Source organism: Brachionichthys hirsutus, chromosome 24, assembly GCF_040956055.1.
Source record: "Brachionichthys hirsutus isolate HB-005 chromosome 24, CSIRO-AGI_Bhir_v1, whole genome shotgun sequence".
NCBI lineage: Eukaryota > Metazoa > Chordata > Actinopteri > Lophiiformes > Brachionichthyidae > Brachionichthys > Brachionichthys hirsutus.
In genome coordinates this window covers 4,800,405-4,827,590 of record NC_090920.1, presented here as the reverse complement: position 1 = coordinate 4,827,590, position 27,186 = coordinate 4,800,405, and the positions used below count along the sequence as shown (strand labels likewise).

Here is a 27,186-nt window from a genome sequence, read left to right as displayed (position 1 = left end):
GCCCCACCAACGGGGGCCATGTAGGATCGTCTTTGTCCCTCCATCCATGTCGGGTGTCCTTTGTTTGACCTTCTCATCGCTGGTTTCTACACTGGGCTATTTTTAACGCAGTGCGCCTTTTATATGGATCAATACGGTAATTGCGGCCTTGCGACATCGTTCATTTTTTTTCACAATGTCGCGACATTTTTGGACTGTTCATGGGAAATACGACACCGACTTTCCACCGAAAAGCGAGCTGAGAAAAAGAAAAGTTAACAAATTAAAATACCAGTTGTCCGGACACCAGTCATTTTTCACGCAACATACCGGTACTTCAAAAGCGAAAGCCACCACAGAGGCATCGTTTTGCGTGAGTCACGTAATAACAAGATGTCCTTCCAAGACGGAGAGATGGTGAAAGAGGCATTCGTTAAAGCAGCTGACTCATTATTCCGAGACTTTAAAAATAAAGCAGAAATATTATCTTCAATCAAAGCTCTGCAGCTGTCAAGAAGTCCAGTTACACGGCGCTGTGAAGCCAGCAAATTGTCAAACAGTGTTTCTCACTGTTTGATAATCGCTTTCAAGACTTTTCTTTGATCGAGCCAGTCGCTACATTCATGTGCTTTCCTTTTCGGGAAGATGCTGACGTTGATTCACTCGCATCAAAAATTGCAACACTGTTTCACCTGAACTCTTCTGGAGTGGAAAATGAGATTTTGACTCTTCAAGCCGACATCGAACTGAAGTCAGGACCTCGTGGGCAGTTCTGGAGGAAACGTCCCCCAACATGAGGACATGTTTTGACTGCATTATTCGGCTCCACTTATTTATGCGAGTCAGCCTTTTCCCACATGAAGATCATTACGTCCAAGTCCCGTTCCACCATGACTGATGAACATTTGGAAATGTGCTCGAGGCTGAGTCAGCAGCTACTGTCCGGACTACGCATCCCTGTCTGATTCAAGTCAATGCAAGTCATCAAAGTAAACTGATGTAAATACAAAAAATGTTCATAGTTAATTAAATTGTGTTGTGCAGTATTGGCTCATGCGGTTACGCAGGGTACATCAACATACATTGTAAATAAGGAATCCTCGATATATTTGAAAGTACTTCTGTTTTTAGTGGGTAGATCTTTGTGACTTGGTCATTATATAAGTAGCTCGCATGCTGAAAAAGTGTGAGCACCCCTGCCGTAGAGCAACAAATAAAGACATGGCTCCCCGCTGTTAGAATAATTTATGTATATTTCCATTGCTCTGTTATTGAGAGGAACAGCCCCATCTGGTGGGCAGAGAAGATATTGTCTGCAACAATCTAAAACACACCCCTCTCTGAGTGAATAAAATGCCCTGAGGGGCAGAGGTCATCGTGCTTAGCTGCTGGATGGACGGTCCTCTCCCGATCGGTAAAGTGTCGAAGTTTGTCTGCTTGATTCATTTTGTGTGCATTTAATTATTTTTACTCAGGGTGTTAGGGAAAATACTCTGTCAGAGGATGACGACAACCAGGAGGCAGAGCAGGTAGCTGGCCACCACCAGGCCGATGCTCACTTCTGAAGATGGAGAGACAAAAAGAAATTATTAAGATGAAGTCTGTCATCTTTATTTATTTTTTGATAAAGCGCGTCACCAATATCTCGGCCCTCTGAATGCTCTTGACACTCTTTGTCCCGGTCGTCTGAAATATAGGGATTTGTAATTCTCATGAATTCCTCTAGGGGGCAGTCAAAGGAGCAGCTTGCCAACTGCTGGGGATATGGCTCCACTGTGGTGTCGTTCCGGAAGAACATCATCACGGACGCAGAGCTGGCACAAAAACAGACGAGTACGACATCTAAATATTAAATTTACTGTGCACCATCAGTGTGTGTGTGTGTGTGTGTGTGTGCGTTTACCCATTGTCAGCTCTGTACAGTTCAAATATCTGACAGGCTGCATATGGCGGCTGTCTTCCATCCAACACATCCAAGCTGGCGTGAAGGGCAAGCAGAGTGCTGTCATGCTGCAGAGCAGACACACAAACAAGTGTGTTCACGTCATGGGACGACAACCAGGAATGGTTAGCTTGGCTTAGCTTAGCTTATCTTAGCACCGAGGCGGGATCTGGAAAAACACAGCTCGCATAAAGTGCTATTAGCGTGAACGCACTCACCGCTGAGAGCATCTCCATCTTCAGCCTCTGTTCCGGGTTTGGGGCGGCCATGTTGGAAAGATCCTTCACTATCTTATCCAAAAGTAAACCTGAAAGGCATATCGAAGAGGCGAGACGTCTCAGGGAAAGAACGCACTAAGCACCGGGTCACTCAGGCGGCACACGTACCTCCCTGCAGCCGGCTCTTTTCCCGCTGCTTGTAGAATCCGAATATGAACTGTGTAAAAAAAATGTGACAGCAGTCGGACGAATGCCGTCCTGAGACATCCAACCCACGTCTAACAACAAATGCCGCTGCTACTCATACCTGAAAGTCCAAGTCTCTGAGCTCTTGCAGTTGCTCCATGACAGCTGGTGTCACCCAGTCCGGGGCGGACATGTTGTGTCTGGACTGATGATGATTATATTTATTAGATAGACTGTTAGAGTACAAGTACAGTCAAACAATCGTATGTATTACAGTACAAGTACAGTCAAACAATCTGTCTAAGAGGAGCATTTCAACAAAGCCCTTGCGGTCTTGTTTCCGTTGAAAGTCATTAACATTTATCTCACTTTAAAGAGTGTCTTGACCCAAAAAGAATGGATTCCGTTTTACCAAGGTTTCGTGACAGTTTGTTATCGGTAAGCTGAGTACAGATTCTGGTGACCTCAGAGCTGAGAGCCGAAATCAGGAGTGCTGAGTCATCAGCAAACAGGAACAATTTGCAGTTACAGAATAGAATAGAATAGAAAGCCTTTATTGTCATGGCATAGTAGCTACACAATGAGGCAGCATTCATGTCGTTAATGTATAGGAGGAACAGTAACGGTCCTAGAATGCCGCCTTGAGGAACCCCACAGCTCACCGGGAGGGACGAGGACAAGGTTCCGTTTATGTCCACCATTTGTTCTCGTCCCTCTAGGTATGAGTTCATCCAGTTTACTGATGTGCTATCAAAACCAATCGCCCCTAGTTTAATCAATAGGATTGAATGGTTAACGGGGTCAAAGGCCTTCTGGAGGTCCAGCATGACCATGCCGCAGTATTTGCCCGAGTCTACTTCACGCTTGACGTAGTCGGTCAGATATATGAGGCACGTGTCAGTGGAGTGGGATGTTCTGAAGCCTGATTGGAATTCAAAGAGCAGGCTATGCTCGGCGAGGTAGCGGTTGATTTGCTCCTGGATTATTCTCTCCATAACCTTTGAGATGGAACAAAGGATGGAAACAGGGCGGTAGTTGCCAGGTTCTAATTTGTTTCCTTTTTTATACAGAGGGATAACCCGCGCCGTCTTGAATTCCTGTGGGACGTGGCACTGATTGATGGATAAATTTATCAGATGGGTTACCACGGGGGCGATAGAGACAGCTGCGTCTCTGAGGAACCGGGTGGGAATGTGGTCGAGGCCCGTGGCCTTGTTGGGTTGAAGGGCAATTTGTTTTTTAGCACATCAACAGTATTTACAGGTGTGAAAGCGAAAGTGTCCTTTTTAGCACCTAGCTTCTCATAGTGAGTCTGGATGTGGTCAGAACCGTACAGACCTGAATGTGGGGGGAGTTTGCTGACCAGCAGGGGGCAATAGTGGTGAAAAAGCTGTTAAAACAATTAGCTAGCACCAACCTGTCGGTCTGGAGCGAACCACTTGAATTTGATAGACAAAAAAAGATCAGCTCTTGATCAGCACCTTGTTCAGATGCGAGTCTAATCCTGTCAGACTCCCCTTTAACCGTTTGGATGTGGAAAAGGAGTCGGCTCCAGGAAGCATTGACGCATGACGTGTGTGTGTGTGTGTGTGTGTGTGTGTGTGTGTTCTCACCTCACAGAAAAGCGTGTCGTACACAATCCCGATTGTGTCTAAAGTGAAATTCTGTCCAGTTTTGTTCCTCACAAATTCTACGACATCCTAAAGAGAAGAACATGGAAAGCACTTTGTATGATCTATAATCTAGAAAGAATCGAAACAAGACCGTGAAATACACGCGACTTTAGTCATCCTTTCTTATTGTTTATTGTCAAAGTAATCCTCCAAACAAAGCGCAAAGAAGAGAATGAATGGAGGCAGTACCTGGTATTTACTGACGACATTTTGATATTCCTCCGTTTGCCTCGTTTCCTTCATCAGCTGATCGTAGTGAGGACAGTTGCCAAGAGGAAAACTGAGAAGCTGCAAGCACAGACATTGATATCAGATGTTGGATCACCTGCAGCAAAGAGCTCTTGGTAAATCTACTTTAATTTTATACACACCCTCTCCTCACTCGATGACACTGTGTGCACAGGTATCGGCTGCCAGTTCAAGTCTGGCATGAAGACTTGCTGGCCAGTGGGAGGGTAGAGACCTAGCAAAAATAAAATAATAATACTGCAGAATTATTGGGTTGAACAAAGTGGCAATTCCTGCCAGAAGGACGAGGAGCTAGCCAACCTGCGAGGTTGGATTCGGCACTCATCAGGGTGCGATCGGAGTCTGTACTGCGAATTACGATCTGAGGAAGAAGTAAGGAAACTGTTCAAACCCGACATGGCATTGATCTCATTGTCCTCAACAAAATCGGGAATCTTTGGCTGTGTGTGACGGTTTCCGCTATCTCAAAGGAGAACAGCGACCTCGTATCTGTCGTAGGATTGGCTGAGAAAGCCGTTGTATCGTTTCCTCAGAAACTGGCCCAGCTCGTATTGCTGCCTCATCCCCTCCTGCGAACACAGCCATCAAGATAAAGAGCAGAACACGATGCGTGACTTTTCTTTTGAATTAAAAATGCGATTTTAAATTCAGAACAGCATCTTCAAAAAAAAAGGTAATTCATTAGATAAATGATTTGCTACACCTCTGACAACTGTCCAAAGCCTTGAGGCCAGTCACTTTCTTGGTACGGGTCGGTTGGATAGGCTTTAATTGGCGATCGATCGCCATGGCGATACATCTGGAGTCGAGAGAGAAAAATTGGTGGGTAAAACCTGAGAGGAGCCAATTGAGCCGTGATGCTTTACCTGCTCCACGGACAAAACGGCGAGAATAAAAGACTAGTGGCCGAGTCAAAGACCTGAACCACATTAAGTTAAGTGGACGGAGCTGAAAGAGCAAGTGAGACTCACAAACCTTCCAGCATAACCACAATAAAGAGAGACAAAACTCAACTGTCTAGCGAGGTCAGCCTGATCTCCAGGTTGGGTCAGTTGCTGCACAACAAGCAATTAAGTTCAAAGGGATCATTGTTTTTTTTTCATGTGGAGATTAGAGGCATTCACTGTTAGGCTTTTCAACTAAAGGCAGTGATTAAATCCATATTGTGTTCACTCAGCTTGACCTTTTTGTTGGGTAATGCATTGTTGCTGCGAGAAACAAGCGTGAGCTCTTTCCAAAGGTTGAGAGTCGTAACTATTCGATTATCGATATTCCGAAATGCAGTTTATCCGACGGTCTTCAGTTGTGTTCAGACAAACATACATGTTTAACAAATATGTAAATTAAGTCCAGAACCTCTTTAAATGTGGACACGGTTCCACGTCAAACACGAAGGCCAATCGATGGAGAGACACACACCCCTCCATAACATCACAACAAACGTTAATTGTACTCACCACAATCACAAAAGCTAGCTTATTTTCTGCTGCAGCTTTTTCACAGACGGAAGAAGCTCCCATTAAAAAGAAGAGAAACGTTAACGGCACCATGTTTACGTAGGCTAATCTGCACACAGAACTGACTATTTCCTGTCTCGCGCCTGAGCTACGTCAATGCAGTCAAACATAACTCCACCTCGACAAGGTGCTAGGTACTAGCCAATCAGAGACAGGGTAGGGCGGGACACGTCTTCACCTGTCTCACCTTGAGGCGGGCCGGTGTCATTCCCCCACTAACTCTCCATGTCTTCACCTCCCGGTGCTCCTGCAATCAGCTCATTCCCGTCATATGTGCTCTGCTCACACACCACACCCCTGCCAGATTGTCAGAGATGTTCCCTACTTTCCAGCAGGTCAGACTGACCTCCCGTGTACCGACCCTGCCTGATTCCTGGACTCTGCCTCTTCGCCTGCCCCTTGGGATTGTCTGCTGGTCTGTGTGGATTTACCGGTTTGTGACCCCCCCTGCCTTTGTGACCTTCCCGTTGCCTGCCCCTTCGGATCTGTCGTGCGTTTGGGTTCTTTTCTGCCTCGGCCCGTGACATCCACCATCGTAGGATTCTACACGTTATCACTGTCGTCTACGGAAGTGACGGACATTCCAGTTTGCGTCTGGATTACGGAAGCTGACCAAAATACTACTATTATGTGTATTTTAATAATAAAGACAACAAAATAGAATAGATGGGGCCAATCTGTCACAAGACCTTGTAATATGCTGGACGCCGGACACTCTGTTTAGCGGGGAGCCATGATCTTTATTTCTGCTCTACAGCAACTCAGCAGGGACAATCGACTGCAGCTAGAAAGGCAAAGCACTAAATGAACTAGCGCGTTATAAGACAATATGTTACATCTGCCCTCCTTAGCAAAGAAACACGCATTGCATTTCAGAGATAAACATATGACCGGAGTCAAATACCACTCACTTGTTATTTGTAGTATTTCTTACTTAAATGACTAACAAACTTAAATATCCAGTCTGCAATATCAATAAAATTAAATACAATCAGAAATCAGTGAAAACATTATATTTCACGCACCGTAACTAGGAAGAAATGGGGGGGTTGCCTGCTCTCTTACGGTCATGATAGATCTTTTGAGTGTCCTTAGTCTTGTCCAGAGGTTTCTTAACTTTGAGAGGGTCATAGGCTGTAGGTACAAGCAGCACACGAGCAGAAGGTAATGTATTGCGAGGTCTCCTGCCCATGAGCAGTTGAGCTGGCGACAGCCCAACCGACTCGAGTGGAGTCGTTCTGTAATCCATCAGCGCTAGGTGCTTCCATGTCTGCTGAATTGGGCTTTCAGAGTCTGTATCGTGGTGCAGCTGCGCATGTCTTTCAGTTCATCCACTTCAATAAACTTTGAGTAGTAATCTACTAGCAGGACATACTGTTTTCCTTTAAACTCAAACAGATCTGATGCCACCTCCTCAAATGGCAGCTCTGGGGTTTCTGTTGGCTTGAGTGGATGTCTGGGCATCTTATTTTGAACGTCTGCACCTTGCTGCAGTTCCTGACCATGTCTTCAATTTCTGCACTCATTCCTGGCCAGTCCAGCACTTCCCGAGCTCGCTGTTTGCTCTTCACTGATCCCCAGTTTTAGCATGTGCTCTCGCATGGTTGGGGGTACTACTATACGTAGTCCTTTGAAGATGATCCCATCAGACATGACGAGTTGGCTTCGGGAGTCCCAGTATGGATGAACAGCATGGGGCGCATCCCGTCTGTGTTCAGTCCAGGCATGTTGAATGGTCTGTTTGAGACAGCTTAGCTCCTCTTTTGTGCGCTCCTGCAGTTCTGTGTGCTTCTGGTTGCTAAGTGAGACAAAGCTGAGGATGGACACACACTCTCGTCCATCCATCTCCGGCCTGCTTCTGTAAGCTGTGCTCTGGACAACGTGTCAGGCAGCTCCATGTCCTTTCCTCTGCATACCATTGCAGACGAAGTCGCATTCTCTGGATGCGCATGGGAGTAGACGGCAGTGATTTTTTGGTCGTTGTAAACCGTGACATGGGGGCCAAATATGTAATTGTGAAACTTGATGCAGGCATGCACAATGGAGAGCATCTCCTGTAAGAGCCAATGTGTGCGCGCGCTGGGTGTGTGTGCGCGCTGGGTGTGTGTGCGTGCTGGGTGTGTGCGCATCCACGCCACGGTGATTGGGGCGTGGCACAGCTGGAGTGGAGGCTTTATTTGTGTGCGCTCACCTGTGCGGTGTCAGTGTGTGTGGCCTTGTTATGCTGGTGGGGTGAGCGTGGGGAGAAACTTTTTGTTGACCGCATGATCACAAACGCAGGATAGATGCGACGGAAACAACGACAGGTTGCACTGGCGCAATGAGGTATTTACTGTCAACCATTACAACGGCCAAAGTAAGTCCTCAAACCGTTCTCTCTGCGAGCTGGAGCAGAATAAATCTGTCAAGGCCTGTGCAAAGTACTGCGTGCGCGTCTTCAATGTTTTAACCCCTTCGACTTAGCCCACCGTGGCGTTTGGATTAATTTTATATATACGCCACAATATCTCCTTTTCGATTTGCGCATAGCGTGTTTCTGCGTCAGTCAACGATCTTGATGTCAATGTTACAAGATAAGCGTAGAAGGCTTGAACGTCTAGAAGAGGTGAAGAAATATAGGAGGAACAGTAACGGCCCTAGAATGCCTCCTTGAGGAACCCCACAGCTCACCGAGAGGGACGAGGACAAGGTTCCGTTTATGTCCACCATTTGTTCTCGTCCCTCAAGGTACGAGTTCATCCAGTTTACTGATGTGCTATCAAAACCAATCGCCCCCAGTTTATTCAACAGAATCGAATGGTTAACGGTGTCAAAGGCGTTCTGGAGGTCCAGCATGACCATGCCGTTAGAGAGCCTTGTGTTTGGAGAACGGCATTTTCTCGTAAGGCCACAGGGATATGAGGGCAATGGTTTTGAAATGGACTTCGAGATCCACCATGGAGTCTAGAACTGGACCAATCTGATCTCAGAATCTCAGACAGGAGGAGTTTGTGAATGTCAAGACTTGGAAAAGCGCTCTCAGTGTTTCATGCAAGCTCGAAGCACTTTAACCAAAACCACACACACACACACAGAGAGAGAGAGAGAGGTGTGGCTGTGGGGCACAGACTTGTGCAGCAGGTTAATAGGCCGCAACACCGCCAGTCTGGAGTCCAGAGCAGGTAGTCTGACAGACAGAGGAGAGAAAAGGTAAGAAAACTGCAGTCCTTAAATATGTCTGCTCCCTGCTTGGGTCTATATTCTGGATAGCAATGAAGAAAATACCATTATGATCAATGAATGTGTCAGATTGAAGAGAACAAACGAATTAGTATGAGTTTATAATATATATATTTATTTATTTTTATAATTTGTATGGCTTTCTTTTGTAATGCGAAAACTGGATTTAGTTTTATATGCATATCCCCAACAGGGCAATACATGTGCATTTTACAATAACTTTAACAATAAATAATAAAAAGGACACATAATATCTACAACGTAGGTGGACAAAAAGAGGGGCGGGGTGGGATTGATCCGGAGAGAGTCGTGATGACTATCTCAGTCTCTGCCCCCCTGAAAGGTGAATTTTTAGGGCCGTTTTGAAGGAGGCCAAAGAGGTGCATGTTTTGAGGGCGGGAGTCAAACAGTTCCACCCTTGGGGGGCAGTATTATAAAAAGATGATTTACCCATGTTGGTCCTATAGGAGGGGGTAATCAGGTTGTTGTTTGAGCTCCCTCTAGTGTTGCAGGGATTGAGGGGACTGATGGACCTTTTTTTTGTCAACCTACATTGTACATATTATGTGTCTTTTTAATTTATCATAATTTTGCATAAATGGAGTAATTTATTTTTATTTTATTGGTATTGTTACATGTCGATGATTTATGTACTAAGGACTTTCAACGGAAACAAGGCCGCAAGGGCTTTTTTGAAATGTTCTTCTTAGACGGGATGTTTGACTATACTTGTACTGTAATACATGCTACTGTGTGACTGTACTTGTACTGCTCTACCATCCTATCTAAAAAATATATCATATATCAAGTCAATATTGACACCACTGTAGGCAGCATGAGGATCAAGTGTCTGCTGGGAAGGCTGGTGCTGTTGGCCCAGCCCGGACCTCAGGAAGCTCTTCCTGGGTATCGGCGACCAGCGATCAGAGGTTTGTTGGTTCCACCCCCCCGGTCCCTGCATTTGAAACCCAGGTTTGGACAAAGGCGGATGTATAGCGGGATATTCCAGAGAAAAGAGTTTTTAATGTCTCTTGCTAAATCAGCCCTCATGATGATGCCTGTTGTCCCAAAGTCAACGTGAAGTTCAGGGACACTCTCCGTTGGGTAATGTGGAAAAAGCCTTTAGGCATCAAAGCTGACGACACACCTCAGTGGAAACATTGCAGACGTGACCTGAGGGAGTTTTAATCAGTTAATTTGCAGTTGTTTGTTTTCGGTTGTTGCAGGTTCCAGGCGAGGACTATCTTTGGTTGCTCCCTCTAAAACCAGGCGACAACGACATATAGCCATTTTTGTCAGCCGGCTTCCTGCACCAATTCCCAAGGTCAAGGTCACAACGGCTGGAGAAGCTGAGCGACCTCACGACTGCTGTGTGCCGTCATCGATTTTTTGAAACGTGCAAGAGTGTCAGACTGGACATACCGCTCCTCAAAAAGGACCCGGAGGACTGCGTAAACATGGCCTCCACCTTAGATGTGGCAGACATCAGCATCGTGGCGGTCTACTTTTTCCTGGTTCTGGCATTTGGCGTCTTCGCCATGCGCCGAAACAGCCGGAGCACCGTGAGTGGCTACTTCCTCGCGGGCCGCTCCATGAATTGGGCGGCTGTGGGGGCCTCTCTGTTCGTCAGCAACATAGGCAGCGAGCATTTCATTGGACTGGCGGGATCCGGAGCGACGAGCGGGTTGAGCGTCGCCGCGTACGAGTTAATCGCTTTGCTACTGCTCCAGGTGTTGGGCTGGGTGTTCGTGCCCGTTTATATTCGGTCCGGCGTCTCCACCATGCCAGAGTACCTGTCCAAGAGGTTTGGCGGGAAGCGGCTGAAGGTCTACTTTACCGTGTTGTCGCTCCTCCTCTACATCTTCACCAAGGTGTCAGTGAACCTTTACGCTGGCGCATTGTTCATTCAAGAATCCCTGGGGTGGAGCCTCTACCTGTCGGTCATCCTCCTCATTGCCATGACCGCCCTGCTGACGGTAACCGGAGGCCTGGTCGCCGTCATCTACACAGACGCGGTGCAGGCCTTCCTCATGGTCGTCGGAGCGCTTTGCCTGGCAGGCATCAGCTTCGTCAAAGTGGGAGGACTGGAAGGTCCGTGTGGGCGGAGTCGGCGTTGAATTGAACCTGATTGGAAGCTGATCTCCCCCGCCGCATTCTAAACCGTGCTCTGATTCGTTTCTTTCAGGCGTGAGGACCAAATACATGCAGGCGACTCCGAACATCACCGCCGTCTTGCTGTCCTCGTCCAATCTGACACTTTGGGATTCCTGCACCCACCACCTAAAGCCAAAGCCCGATTCTCTGACGGTGCTTCGAGGTCCTCGGGATCCAGATATGCCGTGGCCCGGCTTTCTGTTGGGTCAGACACCCGCCGCTCTTTGGTACTCGCCCAAGTCTTTTAAAATAGATTTGTGCCTCTGTTACGGGTCCCAAATGGCGACCGCATTAACAAAAAGAAAGTCTGTGAAGAGACAAATCATTAGGAAAATGATCAGACACACCCTTCTCCTTTTCTCTCCATTCAGAACTCATTTATTTATTTTTAATACATATATGTACAATTTATATATATATATATATATATCCACGCATTAACTGTTCACGTGAACTGACGTCACTGGAAAGATGGACGCGAGTCGGCGCCCGGAGCACAGGCGCAAGCCGTCACCCGGAAGATGTGTGCGAGCCCGGAAGACGGGCGCGAGCCGTCGCCCGGAAGATGTGCGCGAGCCCGGAAGACGGCCGCGAGCCGGCGACCGTTACAACTCGCACGCGATCCGCCAACCCATTCAAACTCCCATTCAAACTGCCATTCGAACTCGCATTCAAACGCTCCCTAAAGTTATCTAACCAATTACGAAATCATACAATCACATATATAGCTTACGTAAACGACACACAACATCGGATTCATTATCTAAGAACATTCAACACAATTCTCACCTGTGAAGAGACAAATCATTAGGGAAATGATCAGACACACCCTTCTCCTTTTCTCTCCATTCAGAACTGGAGCACAACCCGAAACCCCGCCCACTCACGCGACACCGCGACAAAGGGCTCCACCCCGCTTTGACTATTTACAGGGTCATATTGGCAACATGTAAAATAATAATTTTAATAATTATTAAAATTATGTAAATCTGTATGTAGTTTAAAGGCTACTAATTTTGGTAATTTATAATTATATTTCAATAATGATACAAATGTGGTCGCACATATCTGGGTGCGCCACACGCTCCCCAACAACAAAAGTGGCTCATGACACACAACTTAAATCATTCAAAACCCTAACACCAATGAAGTCTCTCTTCAGATGTCTCTGGAATGTCTTTCTTTCAAGTGTCCTCAATCCTCAGGTGTCACCCAGGATCTGATTGGCTTAATAGCAAGGAATACCATAAGGGAGGGGTAAGTAAGGGTTAGAGGTAAGAGGAGGGGGGTAGAAAGATGGGGGATAGAGATGGATATAGTGCATAAACGGATATGTCACTGGCTGCTGAACGTCCACAGCGTTCACTGAAGGGCGAGACTGGAAGACCGGCTGTCCCAGGTGAATACCCTGGTGGGTCGTCTCTGCCTGGTGGACTGCCTCAGTCGTGGTGGTGACTCACGCTGGTGGTCCGGCTCTGGTTCCGGGTCATCTGTAGGTACCGGGCTGGGCACAGGAAATCCTTGGTGGAGATGAGACCCTTCCTGAAGCTGGTCCATGTCTTGTTCGCTTTCACTTTGCTCTTGTTGTTCCTCTTCTGTTACATTGTCTCTGTCTCGTTCAAATTGAATAGGGACTTCTACTTGTCCTTGCTGACTTGTCCCATGCCTGCTTTGTGAATCGTATTGAACCTGTTCTGTCGGCCCTTGAACTTCTTGTCGATATCTAGGAACCCGAAACCAGTAGAGAGGTTCTTCTTCTTCTGAGTCACTTGCGTCAGGACTTTTTGACTTTTCTCTTGTATTGATGGGTCTTTTGTTTCTCTGTTGTGGCTTAGCAGCCGGAATTTGAACAACCTGTAAAGTCACACCTTTGCACCTCTTGTCATAGTTGACTTTCCCTTTAGAGCTTGACTGCTGACTGTTTGCATTTGCGATTCTGTATGCCTCCGTCATCTTCCCTTTCCATTTCTGAGCGTATCCGTGTGCTGTTTCTGTGTCTTCTTCTGTCATGAGACCAAAGAGAAGGTCCACTGGGAGACGAGGGTGTCTGCCATACAACAGGAAGTATGGAGAGAAGCCAGTGGCCTCATGCTTAGTGCAGTTGTAAGCATGAAGGGTGTGAGGCAAATGTTCCTTCCAGTTAAATTTTTCTTTCTCTCCTAATGTACGTAGCATCTGTAACAAAGTCCGATTTAATCTCTCAGCAGGGTTACCTTGGGGGTGGTAGGGAGAAGTTCTTGAGTGACCGACACCTGCAAGCTCTCTGAGGGACTTGAATAGTTTGTTCTCAAATTCACGACCCTGATCGTGATGAAGCTTGGAGGGATATCCGAACCTGGGTATGAAATCACTGAAGAGCCGGTCTGCTGCTGTCTTTGCGGCCTTGTTCTTGGTGGGGTAGGCTTGTGCAAACCTGGTAAAATGGTCGACAACCACTAAGATGTACTCATACCCGCCCTTACAGGTCTCTAGGTGCAGGAAGTCGATGCACACTAATTCGAGCGGTGAATTGGATGTTATACTGCCCATCGGTGCTTTCTCATGCATCGCTGGTTTTTTCTGCTTTATGCATGGGCACTTCCTGGTGACATATTCCTCAATTTCTCTCTTCATGAAAGGCCAATAGAATCGCTCTCGGGCTAAGCTCAGGACTTTCTCCACACCGACATGGCCCATATTGTTGTGAAGATGAATAAGAGCTGTATGTCTGTAGAGAGCTGGCAGAACTAGTTGCTTACGTTCTGTTGTCTTTCTGTCAACCCATATGTTGACAGAGAGTTTATCTGCTCCCAGTCCAGTCCGGGATCCCTCCTGCTATGGTAGAAAAAGCAATAGCATTAAATTTACATGTTATATTCACAAATGTCAAGTCCCCAATTCACATCTGAATTGATTCAAGTCTGTCCCTAGTCGTCTCATCTTCCTTCAGTCTGAAGTCAGTCTTTAACCTCCTTATCTGTCTTGTACCATACAGTCAAAAGTCTCTTTAGATGTGTGCGTGTGTTTGTGCAATTACCTGTCCGCCGTTGAATCATCAATTATTTTAGATTTTATTTAGATCCTGAGATTACCTTAGTTTTTAATCTAATTAAACTGTTTGTCTTTGATGACTCCCTGTGGCTCGCATTCCACAGAGTCATAAAAGTGGGGGGATGATCTGGTACATCCCCATTCCTGTGTTTAGCTAAGCAAATGGTGGGGGTCGAATAGCTTCAAACGTGTCCCAAGACCAAGCGGACTTGAGAGGGCCCTTCTCACTTCCACTCAGCCATAAAAAGACAGGCATTCAGTCAGTCGTCCTCCTTGAACCCACCATTTTGTGATTTTACCTCCACTATGCTGATCTGGGGTTTTCTTAAAAGGCGTTAGATATTTTATTTTTATTTATTTTTAATTCTGTGCAAGCACTTTGATCTTGTCTTGGTCGCCATCCTGGCGCTGTGGCCTCCTGTGGCCTCCATGCAGCGTCATCCGATGCCATGTGGCATGTCTTTGTCTCTTGTCTGTCTTCACCATCCAGCATTCCTTTGTCTCCTCTTTTTTCTTCTCCTCAGCTTCATCTTCTTACATCTCCTTCAACCTTCTTTGTGCCTTCCAAAACTTTCTCAAACAAAAGGTGTCTCCAGAATCATCCGCATATCAATGGCTGTGCCGTAGAGCTACGCTCTCACAGCACAGACGTGGTTCTGTCATGCTAATTTGGAATTCACAAAGACTTTTTCTGCTTAAACCTCCATTTTGTAGTTGTCCTGGTCTCCATCTTGGAGCTGCCATGTGGTCTCAGCATGCCATTTCGCCATGCTCTTTGTCTCTTCTGAAACGCTCAAAACAATCTTCACACATCATATTTCTTACATGTTACATTTCCAACACTTACCACATTCTGGTTTCTTTTCCTCAACTTAGCTGTTCTTCCACACATTCTCAATACTTTCCGTATACTCACCGGTTCCTGCTTCTTCCTTCTGACTTTCTTCTCCACTTCATCCAAGCGACCTTCTCAATCCTTCTTAAATCTCCTCCATCATTAAACATCCTCTCATACTTTAATTACTAAAACATCACTTTTTCCTTCTTCTTTGCTAGAAATGGTCTATTTACAAACAATCTACCTTCCTAGATGTCTATTTTCAACTGGGAAGTTATCCCCCCTTGCACGAATGTCCAGTCGAGGCCTGCAGAACTCACTGAGACATTCTGCAACCCACGTTATCCTGTTGCTCACGATTTTTATTTTAGTTTTTTATAGCATGCTGTTTTATGTTACAGTTCCCCATGTGCTCCTCTGCTTAGCACCATTCAAGCATCCATACATACATACATACACCCACGTTACTTGTCGTTACACTCATGGCCAAATTACATTTTAGCACCCTACTTCACGGGTGGCAAGGTCTATTATTCGTCTTAATAGCCTACAGCCTGCTCCTGGAGCAAACCCAATTAAAGAATCCCTTTAAATTCTCGGCCTTACTACCGTTGTTGTGATAATAACCGGAAAACAGCTCGCACTTGGAGCAAACCCAATTAAAGAATCCCTTTAAATTCTCGGCCTTATTACCGTTGTTGTGATAATAACCGGATCCCAGGCAACGTTTAAAACGGAGCCCGCGCACGCATCGACATACGTGCTTCGCAACAGACAAAAACGCTCGCCGCGCGCGACCCCCATTCTCACTCATTCACACACATAAACATCTTAATCCTTACTTACCTTCGTCCATCGATGCGTATTTCCCGCTGTTCTTCCGTCACACGGATCTCCCGTCGGACCGAAACGTGAATGGGGCCTTCTCCGAGGACCCGCTGCGTTGCCGACTGGCCATCGCCATGCCAGCGCAAAAACCGCGTGCGTCCGCGCTCCTGCCGCACGTTCCGGTCCGTGGATTCACGTGATATTGGATTCGCGGCTCGAGGACCAATAAATGTTAGGGATAAAGTCTCTAACATTGTGATATTAATTTACAAACGCATCGAAATGAATCAGGCAGAGGCAGGGATCCTTTTTCTCTGACGCAGCCAGGACCGGGTGGTCTGGCGCGCTTCTCCAAACCAACTACCGTTCCGCTTTCCGGAACATGTTTACTTATCACCTTCGTAGCTCCACCTCTTGACCCAGTGACATCACAATACTTTTAGGGCGCAAACATCGCTGCCCACCAGATGGGACTGTTCTTCACCTAACAGTTACATTACATTGAAAATTAGCAAATAACCCTATCACAATGTCAAGTAGACAACGGGATAGCACATCAGCGTCAATGTTTTTTTTTCCTGGACGATATTTTATGTCAAAATTGAAATCCGCAAGCTGTCCCACCCAACGATGTCCTACGGCATTGAGCTTTGCAGTGCTAAGGACATATGTCAAGGGGTTATTGTCCGTAAAAATTGTGAAATGTGGAGCATAGTAAAGATAGTCCTTGAACTTGTCACAGACTGCCCACTTGAGGGCAAGAAACTCGAGTTTTCCGCTGTGCAAAGAGTAGTTTTGTTCGGCAGGTGTTAGTGTGCGTGATCCATACCCAATCACTCTCATCTTTCCATCTTGGTTTTGATATAGGACTGCACCGAGGCCTTTCTGGGACGCATCCGTGTGGAGTATGAAGGGCCGGGTGAAGTCAGGGTATGCTAGCACGGGTGGTTGGGTCAGCTTATCAATCAAGCGCTCGAGGATCTCTTGATGTTCCTTGGTCCACTGCACTGGAGCTCGAGAGGATTGCTGCGGGTATTTTAATCTGCCTTTGGTTGGTCTGGATGGTGACGTCTCGGACCTAGTCTGTAGCAAGTCATACAGTGGTTTGGCAATACGTGAAAAATCTTGCACGTATGTTCGATAATAGCTTAGGAATCCCAAAAGTTGCCTGACACCTCCGACTGTTTGAGGACTCTTGTGTTTTAATGCCTGTACAGCTTCAATGTCTTTGGGATCTACCCTCACCCCGTCTTCCGACACTAGGCGACCGACATACCGAACCTCTCTGCGGAACAACTCACACTTCTCAGGCTTCAACTTCACCCCATGACGCTGCAAAGCTTGGAGAACTTTTCTCAGCACCAGGACATGTTCATCAAATGACTTAGAAAAACACAGCACATCATCGAGGTACGGTATGCAGCACTCGTCGCGGAGCGTGTCTAACATTTCTTCCATGCTTCGCTGAAACGCTGCAGGTGCATTTGACAACCCAAAGGGCATTCTCCCCCACTCGTAGAGACCCCATGGCGTGGTAAATGCGGTCAGGTACCTTGACCCGTCTGCGATGAAACCTTGGTGGTAAGCTTTACCCTGGTCCAGGATCGAAAACCAGCTGTAACCACCGAGGGAGTCTGTGAGGTCCTGGATCCGGGGAAGCGGGTGTCTGTCAGGGACTGTTTTGTTGTTTAGAAGACGGTAATCAATACACAGACGTAAGGATCCGCCCTTCTTTCTGACGCAGATGACCGGGGCTGCATAGGGTGACCTAGACTTCACAACCCATCCCCTGACTATCAGTTCCTGAATATACTCCTTTACTTCCCTGTACAGGGGCTTGGGGATGGAGGCATAAGATCTCTGGACCGGTGTGTCATCTTTGAGTCTGATTTCCATTTGCAATGAAGGGATACAGCCAATATCAGTACCGTCGTGGGAAAAGGCTCCACACTCTTCCATTAGGACCTTTTCAACTGCCTTTTGCTGGTGTGGACTTAGGTGACTGAGGTCGACTGGGGCTAACCAGGGCTCAGCAGAAGAGTCACATGGAGTGGTCTTATTCAATACTTCTGCTGTAATCGCTGATGTCTGTATGGACTCACTTGCTTGTGGCTCTAGTGTGTCAGTTTCAATGACTTTAACGACATGTTGGATGGTACCCAGGACTGTTCTCTTCGGCAGGATTACTTCGTGTTTGGAGTGGTTGGAAATGGGGATCTTTACAAAGGGCCTTTGGGAATTGTTAATCTCTAACAGTCCTTCTCCCACACTCAGGTTTCTTAAAGCAACATTTTCTTCAGCAGGTTCATAGAGTACAAGGGAGTCAGATATATCAAAGTTTAAGGGCGCCTTGCACCAGCTGGGATTATTATGTTGCCTTTACCGACTCTGAGTGTGACAGGGTCGCACTCTGTACTTTGTGGCACTTCAATTAAATTTATCATGGCAACGACTTGGTCTTCGTCCATTCCAAAAGCTCTGCGAAGGAGACTATACAGCACTGCACTGGCTTCCTCATCTGACTCTTGGCCTTGTATAATCGCTCCCAGCACATTGGCTCCTACTAGTGGCTGTTGCAGGGACATCTGACTGACGAGGAATGGTGCCTGTACAGTGAGATTGAGGTCTTCGTGATCAGCTAAAGTAACTGTGAGCTCGACCCACCCATCGTAGGGAACTGCTTGACCATTAACTACATAAACCTCTAGCTCGTCATTCAGCGGCTCTTGGAGTGGTCTTACCACGATGTTGGGTATGTATGTCTTCACCCACTGCCTGTCGACTATGCTCACTTGGGAACCAGAGTCAAATAATACTGTTACAGGATGACCACCAATTACACATTTGAGCAGACTTTTCTTACCAACGAGGGGAACTCGACTTCCGGTGGTACTCTGACCAGAAGAAACCTGACCTTTCTTTTGGTTGCATTTGGACTGTTTCCTCAGCTGTTGGTTCTGGTGTTTGGTGTGGGTCATCGTAGCTCCAGCAGGGGCAAAATTTACTGACTGGGACTTTGACTCTGCACCGATCTCTGGCTGTCCCTTGACAGAAACCGATCTTCTTTTCCCTGATTCTTGGGTCGCTTCAGGCATCCAACCGCTCTATGCCCTGACTCACCACACGCAAAGCAATGGCTGCACTCCTGTAAGCTTTGTGCGGTGCAATTCGGACAGAGAAAGATTTTCTTCTGGTTAGTCGGAGGTTGAGGACGTTGAGGGGAGGAATTTTCAGTTTTTTTCTCCATAAGCGTTGTAACCATCTTGGTTAGCATCTCTACTTGTGCAGCAAGTTGTTTGATTGTCTGTGAAGGTTGTTCCTCTTTGGCTGTCGTGCTCTTTGCTTCAATCTCAGTGCTTTGTGCGTGTGCTGACCTTCGCTGATGTTCATTCTCCTCGCTAATTATCTGTGTCACCTCACTAAGGATCTCTTCATCAGTGACGTTGTGGTCTAAGGTAAGGGGTCTGAGTCTTAATCGCAGATTTATATACTTCGGTCCCAGGCCTTGATAGATCGTGTTCAAGAACACTCCCTGGATTGTTCTTGGGTCATGGGGAATGGCTGCATTGGCCTGCTTTGACTGAAAGATGAGTTTCTGTTTGAGTCCGATCATACAATACAGGAACTGCTGAGGGGACTCCTGCTCAGTTTGTCTGGCGCACATTAACTCCTGAAACATCTCTGTTGACGCCTTTTCTCCAAGGTGGGATCTGAGGAGGCCCTGAAGTTTAGAAAGTGGCAGTTCATCTTTTAGCATGAGCATGTCCCTGAACGTGCCAGGCTTTATGACTCTCAGCACACCTCTGACGATCTCTGCTTCGACAAATCCTTCTTTTACTCCTTCATTGATTTGCTTTATAAGGCTGTTGTAGCTGATTTCAGTGCCATTGTCTCCAATTTGGCCTCCAAAAATCCTGAATTCTCTTCGAGGTAAGTAGGAAAGATCTGTGAAGATGACATGTCTTTCTGGGCTAACTTGCACACTTGGCCGCGGAGGTGAGTGGCTCTGACGGCTGGGCGTCGCCGGTGACTGGGATGTTACGGCTTCACACAGTCTAATTCTCTCACCCAGCATCTCATACGCTCTCCTCAGTCCCTCTACAGACTCTGTATCGGTGTCTGTATTTACATTATCTTGAACGTCTTGTGAAATATGAGCTGGTGATGGTGGGTCTGGCAATATACTGGATGGCTGAGGGCTTTGTATGGCAGGTCTGGCAACCTGATGTGCTGGATGCATGGCAGAAGCACTTGTTTGGGTCACCTGAGTTATTAAATCATCCAAAGTTAACAACTGACTCATTCCTTCATCTTCGAGTTGCAGCAGAGTTGATGATTGAAGATAGGAAGTGACATAGTTCACACTGCTGTCTTTATCTTCTTCATTAATCTGTGCTATATCTTCTTCTATGTATCCAGCTGGAAGGCTCTTTGCTAATTCGAAGAGGTCTTTAGCTGAAAGTGTAAACAAGCGTCCTCTGATGCTCCATATCAGTTGTTTACGTATTACTGACAACATGTCAATAATTAGGGTTTTTTTTTCCTTTTGTAGTTTGTATTTTGAATGTGGTGTTATCTGTGCAGTAGCTACGTTTTCTTGACAGCCGTGCAGTTCCACTTTTGGACACCCACTGGCTGACGCCTGAAGTAGCAGCTTGGCAACCGTTGTCTCCTGATTCTGGTATCACTGGATCTGTCCTTGACGATTGATGAGGAGAGATCCCGGACGAGCCCCCACAGTTTGTTACGGGTCCCAAATGGCGACCGCATTAACAAAAAGAAAGTCTGTGAAGAGACAAATCATTAGGGAAATGATCAGACACACCCTTCTCCTTTTCTCTCCATTCAGAACTCATTTATTTATTTTTAATACATATATGTACAATTTATATATATATATATATATATATCCAACGCATTAACTGTTCACGTGAACTGACGTCACTGGAAAGATGGGCACGAGTTGGCGCCCGGAGCACAGGCGCGAGCCGTCGCCCGGAAGATGTGCGCGAGCCCGGAAGACGGCCGCGAGCCGGCGACCGTTACAACTCGCGCGCGCTCCGCCAACCCATTCAAACTCCCATTCAAACTCCCATTCAAACTGCCATTCGAACTCGCATTCAAACGCTCCCTAAAGTTATCTAACCAATTACGAAATCATACAATCACATATATAGCTTACGTAAACGACACACAACATCGGATTCATTATCTAAGAACATTCAACACAATTCTCACCTGTGAAGAGACAAATCATTAGGGAAATGATCAGACACACCCTTCTCCTTTTCTCTCCATTCAGAACTGGAGCACAACCCGAAACCCCGCCCACTCACGCGACACCGCGACAAAGGGCTCCACCCCGCTTTGACTATTTACAGGGTCATATTGGCAACATGTAAAATAATAATTTTAATAATTTTATGTAAATCTGTATCTAGTTTAAAGGCTACTAATTTTGGTAATTTATAATTATGTTTCAATAATGATACAAATGTGGTCGCACATATCTGGGTGCGCCACACCTCCATAGCTTTAGCCCTTTATATTCAAAAAAATTCTACCTTGGAGTGTCTACCTGTGACTTTTCTTTCAATTTCATAGAGAAAATCAAATTACTCATGATCAAATGATGAATTAAGGTACAAAATACTCACCTGTGTCTGTCGTGCATCAAAACCGATCAGGCCAGCACCGACGTTAGTTTGCATATATTGAAATAGAAAATGTAAATTGACACACAGCAAGATCTGCAAGAGGGCACAGGGAAGTTTGGCGATGGAGGCAAGGAAAAACCTCCCTTTAACTGGCAGAAACCTCGGACAGAACATAAGGCTCATAGTGGACGCCCATCTGTCTGGACGAGTTTTCCTAACATCATCCTGGATCCAATCCAGATGAAATTCGGTGGTGACATAGAGATGCCCATCCTACACGGCTGTCTGAAATTCCATAAACATCGGTCAATCATCAACCGCGATATTGAGGAACACATTTTGACGCTCCATTGACTGCAATGTTACCGAAAATTTCAAACGGTTCCATAATCCAGGATCTCTTGTGGACCATCACTGAAATGGAATCATCGGTTCCTGGTAGCATTCCCAACATTTCCTGCAAAAATCATCAAGATCCGTCCAGAACGTTTTGAGTTATCTCGCTAAAAGCCGGACAGGCAAGCAAACACCGGCGGCGGTAGTAATTGCACCTCGCTGTCTTTCCCAGGTACTGGTGTACAGATCAAGTAATTGTGCAGCGGGTCCTGGCCGCGAAAAACATCGCCCATGCAAAGGGCGCCACTATTATGGCTGGCTTTCTGAAGATCCTGCCCATGTTCGTCATCGTCATACCAGGTAGGGAACATTTCGTCCTCGCACCTAAAAAACGCCGGTGGGTGAAACGAGTGATTTGTTCTTGTCGCCGTGATTCCAGGGATGATTGCTCGGATCCTCTTTGCCGACGAGCTGGCCTGCATTAGCCCGGAGCACTGCGTGGAAGTGTGCGGCGCCGCAACCGGCTGCAGCAACGTGGCTTACCCTCGCCTCGTCATGGCGGTAATGCCCGTCGGCCTTCGCGGCCTCATGATGGCTGTGATGATCGCCGCTCTGATGAGCGACTTGGACTCCATCTTCAACTCGGCAAGCGCTATATTCACACTGGATATTTACAAAATGGTAAGAAAGCCGGCGCCCCCCAGGGAGCTGGTGTTAGTCGGCAGGCTATGTGTGGTTGTCATGGTGATTATCAGCATCGCTTGGTTGCCGGTCATCAACAGCATGCAAGGGGGCCAGATGTTCTACTACATCCAGGAAGTGTCAGGTTACCTGACTCCACCCATCGCTGCCATCTTCTTGCTTGGAATTTCGTGGACGCGCTGCAACGAGACGGGCGCCTTTTGGGGTGCGATGTTTGGGCTCGTCCTTGGAGCAGTGCGTCTGGCGTTGGGGCTGGTCTACCGCGAGCCGCTCTGCAGCCAGCCGGATGAACGGCCGTATCTAATCCGAGAAATCCACTTCATGTACGTGGCAGCCATCTTGTTCTGGGTGCCGGGGCTGGTAACGGCCGTTGTGAGTCTCTGCACCCCCCCACCCACAACGGAGCAGATCAGAACCACCACTCTGTGGGGATTAAAGAGGCTAAAACGACTGCAAAAGGTAAAAGGCGGAAAGGACCTCAATGCCTTGAAGCCTCTGAGCGATCTACTCCCAATCGGTGAGCGTTTCGGTGAGGAGGAGCCGCGAGACCACCGAGACAAGCTTCTGCACGTTTGCCACTTACCAAGTTCCGGACCCACAAAGACAGAAGAGGACGTTGGGAGTGGGGTGCAGGTGGAAGAGGAGGGCTGCTGTGGAGGTGGAGGAGAGCATGGGAGGTGCACAAATGCTCTTTGGAGGTGCTGCGGGCTGCATAAGAACCGGCCCGAAACGCGGGTCCTTACGGTCCAGGAGCAGGAGGAGATTACGGATGAGCTCCTTTATGAACCGCCCACAATCCGGATCATCCTAAACGCGGCAATGGTGATGATTAGCTCGATTGGGATTTTCATCTTTATCTATTTTTCATTGTAGGTTCATTCTAAATTCCTGGAGTTTCAATTGGTCCTCCTCCAATAGAAGGGGTATCGTCAGCGAGGGGGGAGGGAGGGGGTCTCACATACTCGCACCGTGTGGGAATATTCTGGCCTTGTCAGACGTTTGCATGAATTCCTGTAAAGCGGGCTTGGCCCTTTCTTTGTTGTTTGTATGGATCTGAAATCCGAGCTGTGAATGCCACGCCTGTAGGTGAAGCTAAAAGTTGTCCTGGCGAGATACCTGGAATCGATTATTGTTTCATGGCACCGGATGAAAAAACCGGGGGCCACCAATTGATTTTACACTTTTTACCAGAGGCGGTTTCTCTAAAACTGCAATGTCTCAAGTGAAAGGGTCAAATACTGTGTGTATCTCTTTTTTTACTTGTCTCCATTTGTACTCGAAAATGACATCATAAATGGTGTCAGCCATTGGCTGCGTTTACAGGGAAACATTTAATCGAATTAAAAGCCTGATCTGGAAGTATTCTGAAGTGGATGGTGTTGTTCATTTAATTCTGAATACTTGTATGTAATATTTTCTACTGCACTAGTCCAAATCCAAAGTTAATAAAGGACTCTATAAGAGAGGCAGGTGTTCCTGCTCCATTTGATGACCCTCCTCTGGACACAGATATCGATCCAGCTAAGGAAATCAGAGATGCTAGTCGACTGAACAGAGATGTTCGTGCACACAATCCGGACGTCTACAGAACAGATCAGCGCTAAGTGGGTGTCTGACAGAACACGGTAGCTGCTGACACCGGCGCCACCAAGGACCGGCGGCGGTGCAAGTTGGTGCATGGAGAGCAGAAAGAGCAGCGTTCCCAGATGGGACCAACCAAGATCCGATGTAATGGCAACAGCGGGATCTCTGCTCCAGGATGGACTCGGTGGATCCAGGAACAGAGCTGTGATCTCCTGCTGGCTGCACCTTCATTTGAGTAACAGGTTTAAGGGAAGTGTTGAGTACACTCTTAAATAAAGAGAAGGGCGTCCGCCTCCTGCACCGAAACACAGAGGAGCAGCGCAATGACTGAAGGCTCTGGAACGCCATCGACCTTTAGAGATCCTCGAAACTGTGGAGCCTTGTGTTTGGAGAACGCCGTTTTCTCGTAAGGCCACAGGGTTATGAGGGGAATGGTTTTGAAATGGACTTCGAGATCCACCATGGAGAACTGGACCAATCGGATCTCAGAATCTCAGACAGGATGGTTTGTGAATGTCAAGACTTGGAAAAGCGCTCTCAGTGTTTCATGCAAGCTAGAAGCACTTTAACCAAAACCACACACACAAAGAGAGAGAGAGAGAGAGAGAGGTGTGGCTGTGGGCAGGGACTTGTGCAGCAGGTTAATAGGCCGCAACACCCCCAGTCTGGAGTTCAGAGCAGGTAGTCTGACAGAGGAGTGAAAAGGTAAGAAAACTGCAGTCCTTAACAATAGAACTACCAAGGCAGTCATTTTGACTGCTTTCAAAATTTACAACGTCATAACTTGGTTTAAAAACCCCCGAATAGGATCCTGACTTTTCCTAAATGTGTGTATATATTATTATAACATTGTTTTATCATTAAAATTTCAAAAGACAAAATAAATAGGAGCATTTACGACCTCGATTCAATTAGTTCTGAGTTATTCAGGAATCATTTTAGAGATGCCCCAAAGCAAAGAAAGACGATTGAAAACATTGAATTCCACACTTGCTGACATCCCATCAGCTAATTTTCAAGGTATGAGGCCTTCAAGAGGACTCCTTATTATCATCATTATTATTAGGCTATATTTCTGTAATGTACGCCTCTGCTACTTTTATGTGATCTTGTGAGCTTCTTAGCCTTTATTTAGGTATTGCAGGGGGGGCCTCCAAATAATTTACAAAACAGCATGACTTTCTGAGAGTGATTTTTGGTCCACGTTTCTGAACTGCAACGCTAACTGTCTATTAATGCAAACCAACGAAAATATCTCCATACTATCTCCATACATAATACAATACATACATTGTATGTATGTACAATACAATGTACAACACATAATACATCTATGCTCGTGGTGTTATGACATAATGCAGCGTTATTACATAATGTGGCATTATTACATAATGAGGCGTTATTACATAATGAGGCATTATTACATAATGCTGCGTTATTACATAATGAGGCGTTATTACATAATGTGGCGTTATTACATGATGAGGCGTTATTATATGAGGTGTTATTACATAATGAGGCGTTATGACATAATGTGGCGTTATTACATAATGCTGCGTTATTACATGAGGCGTTATTACATAATGAGGTGTTATTATATAATGTGGTGTTATTATATAATGTGGTGTTATTACATAATGAGGCGTTATTATATAATGTGGTGTTATTATATAATGTGGCGTTATTACATAATGAGGCGTTATTACATAATGCTGCGTTATTACATGAGGCGTTATTACATAATGAGGCGTTATTACATAATGAGGCGTTATTACATAATGAGGTGTTATTACATAATGTGGCGTTATTACATAATGTGGTGTTATTACATAATGAGGTGTTATTACATAATGTGGCATTATTACATAATGAGGCATTATCATATAATGTGGTGTTATTACATAATGTGGTGTTATTATATAATGAGGCGTTATTACATAATGAGGCGTTATTACATAATGTGGCATTATTACATAATGAGGCATTATCATATAATGTGGTGTTATTACATAATAGGCATTATTACATAATGTGGTGTTATTACATAATGTGGCGTTATTACATAATATGGTGTTATTACATAATGAGGCATTATTACATAATGAGGCGTTATTACATAATGAGGCGTTATTACATAATGTGGTGTTATTACATAATGAGGCGTTATTACATAATGAGGCGTTATTACATAATGAGGCGTTATTACATAATGAGGCGTTATTACATAATGTGGCGTTATTACATAATATGGTGTTATTACATAATGAGGCGTTATTACATAATGAGGCGTTATTACATAATGAGGCATTATCATATAATGTGGTGTTATTACATAATAGGCATTATTACATAATGTGGTGTTATTACATAATGTGGCGTTATTACATAATATGGTGTTATTACATAATGAGGCGTTATTACATAATGAGGCGTTATTACATAATGAGGCGTTATTACCTAATAAGGCGTTATTATATTATGTGGTGTTATTACATAATGAGGCATTATTACATAATGTGGTGTTATTACATAATGAGGCATTATTACATAATGTGGTGTTATTACCTAAAGCGGTTCTCCAGGCATCTAAAGCCTTTCTCCAATGCCACCGTGTCCGTATTTGCTCGCTTTGAGTGTTCACAAAGGTCCTAACTTCCCGTGCCGTATCTGAACCGTCTCCTCAGCTGAGGTGCAGAGCGAGATCGAGAGGATCTTTGAACTGGCCCGCTCCTTGCAGCTGGTGGTTCTGGACGCTGACACCATCAACCACCCTTCACAACTTCTCAAGACTTCACTGGCTCCCATCATCGTTCACGTTAAAGTCTCCTCGCCAAAGGTACTGAGCACTCTGATAGAAGATGGATCAGTACTTCACACAGATATCCAAGATCGTGGAGGAGCAGAACACGTCAGGAAGAATCCGTTCCATGCTTCAGGAACTGTTGGCCCTCAGGAAAAACAACTGGATCCAAGGTCCGACAATTGTCCAGATCGATGCTGCAGGAGGTCCTTCAGCCCCAGGCGGTCCAAAGAAGGAAGATCCGCAGCAAGAAGAGCCGACTGCAACAGATGGA

General features: G+C 46.0%; 1 protein-coding gene and 1 pseudogene across 1 annotated transcript; one reads left to right on the top strand and one right to left on the bottom strand.

Moving 5' to 3' along the window:
• Nucleotides 1-1,475: 1,475 nt before the first annotated feature.
• On the bottom strand, nucleotides 1,476-5,797 carry acp2 (acid phosphatase 2, lysosomal). The gene is made up of 13 exons (XM_068756217.1): nucleotides 5,705-5,797; nucleotides 4,951-5,046; nucleotides 4,730-4,816; nucleotides 4,548-4,608; nucleotides 4,370-4,461; nucleotides 4,188-4,286; nucleotides 3,939-4,025; nucleotides 2,447-2,530; nucleotides 2,308-2,356; nucleotides 2,140-2,228; nucleotides 1,883-1,989; nucleotides 1,618-1,793; nucleotides 1,476-1,540 (listed from the first exon to the last, which is right to left on the bottom strand). Exons 1-13 carry the CDS (start codon nucleotides 5,795-5,797, stop codon nucleotides 1,476-1,478), a joined length of 1,185 nt encoding a protein of 394 aa, XP_068612318.1.
• A 4,643-nt stretch (nucleotides 5,798-10,440) lies between these two features.
• LOC137911948 (sodium/myo-inositol cotransporter-like) lies at nucleotides 10,441-23,445 on the top strand (annotated as a pseudogene).
• Nucleotides 23,446-27,186: the final 3,741 nt, after the last annotated feature.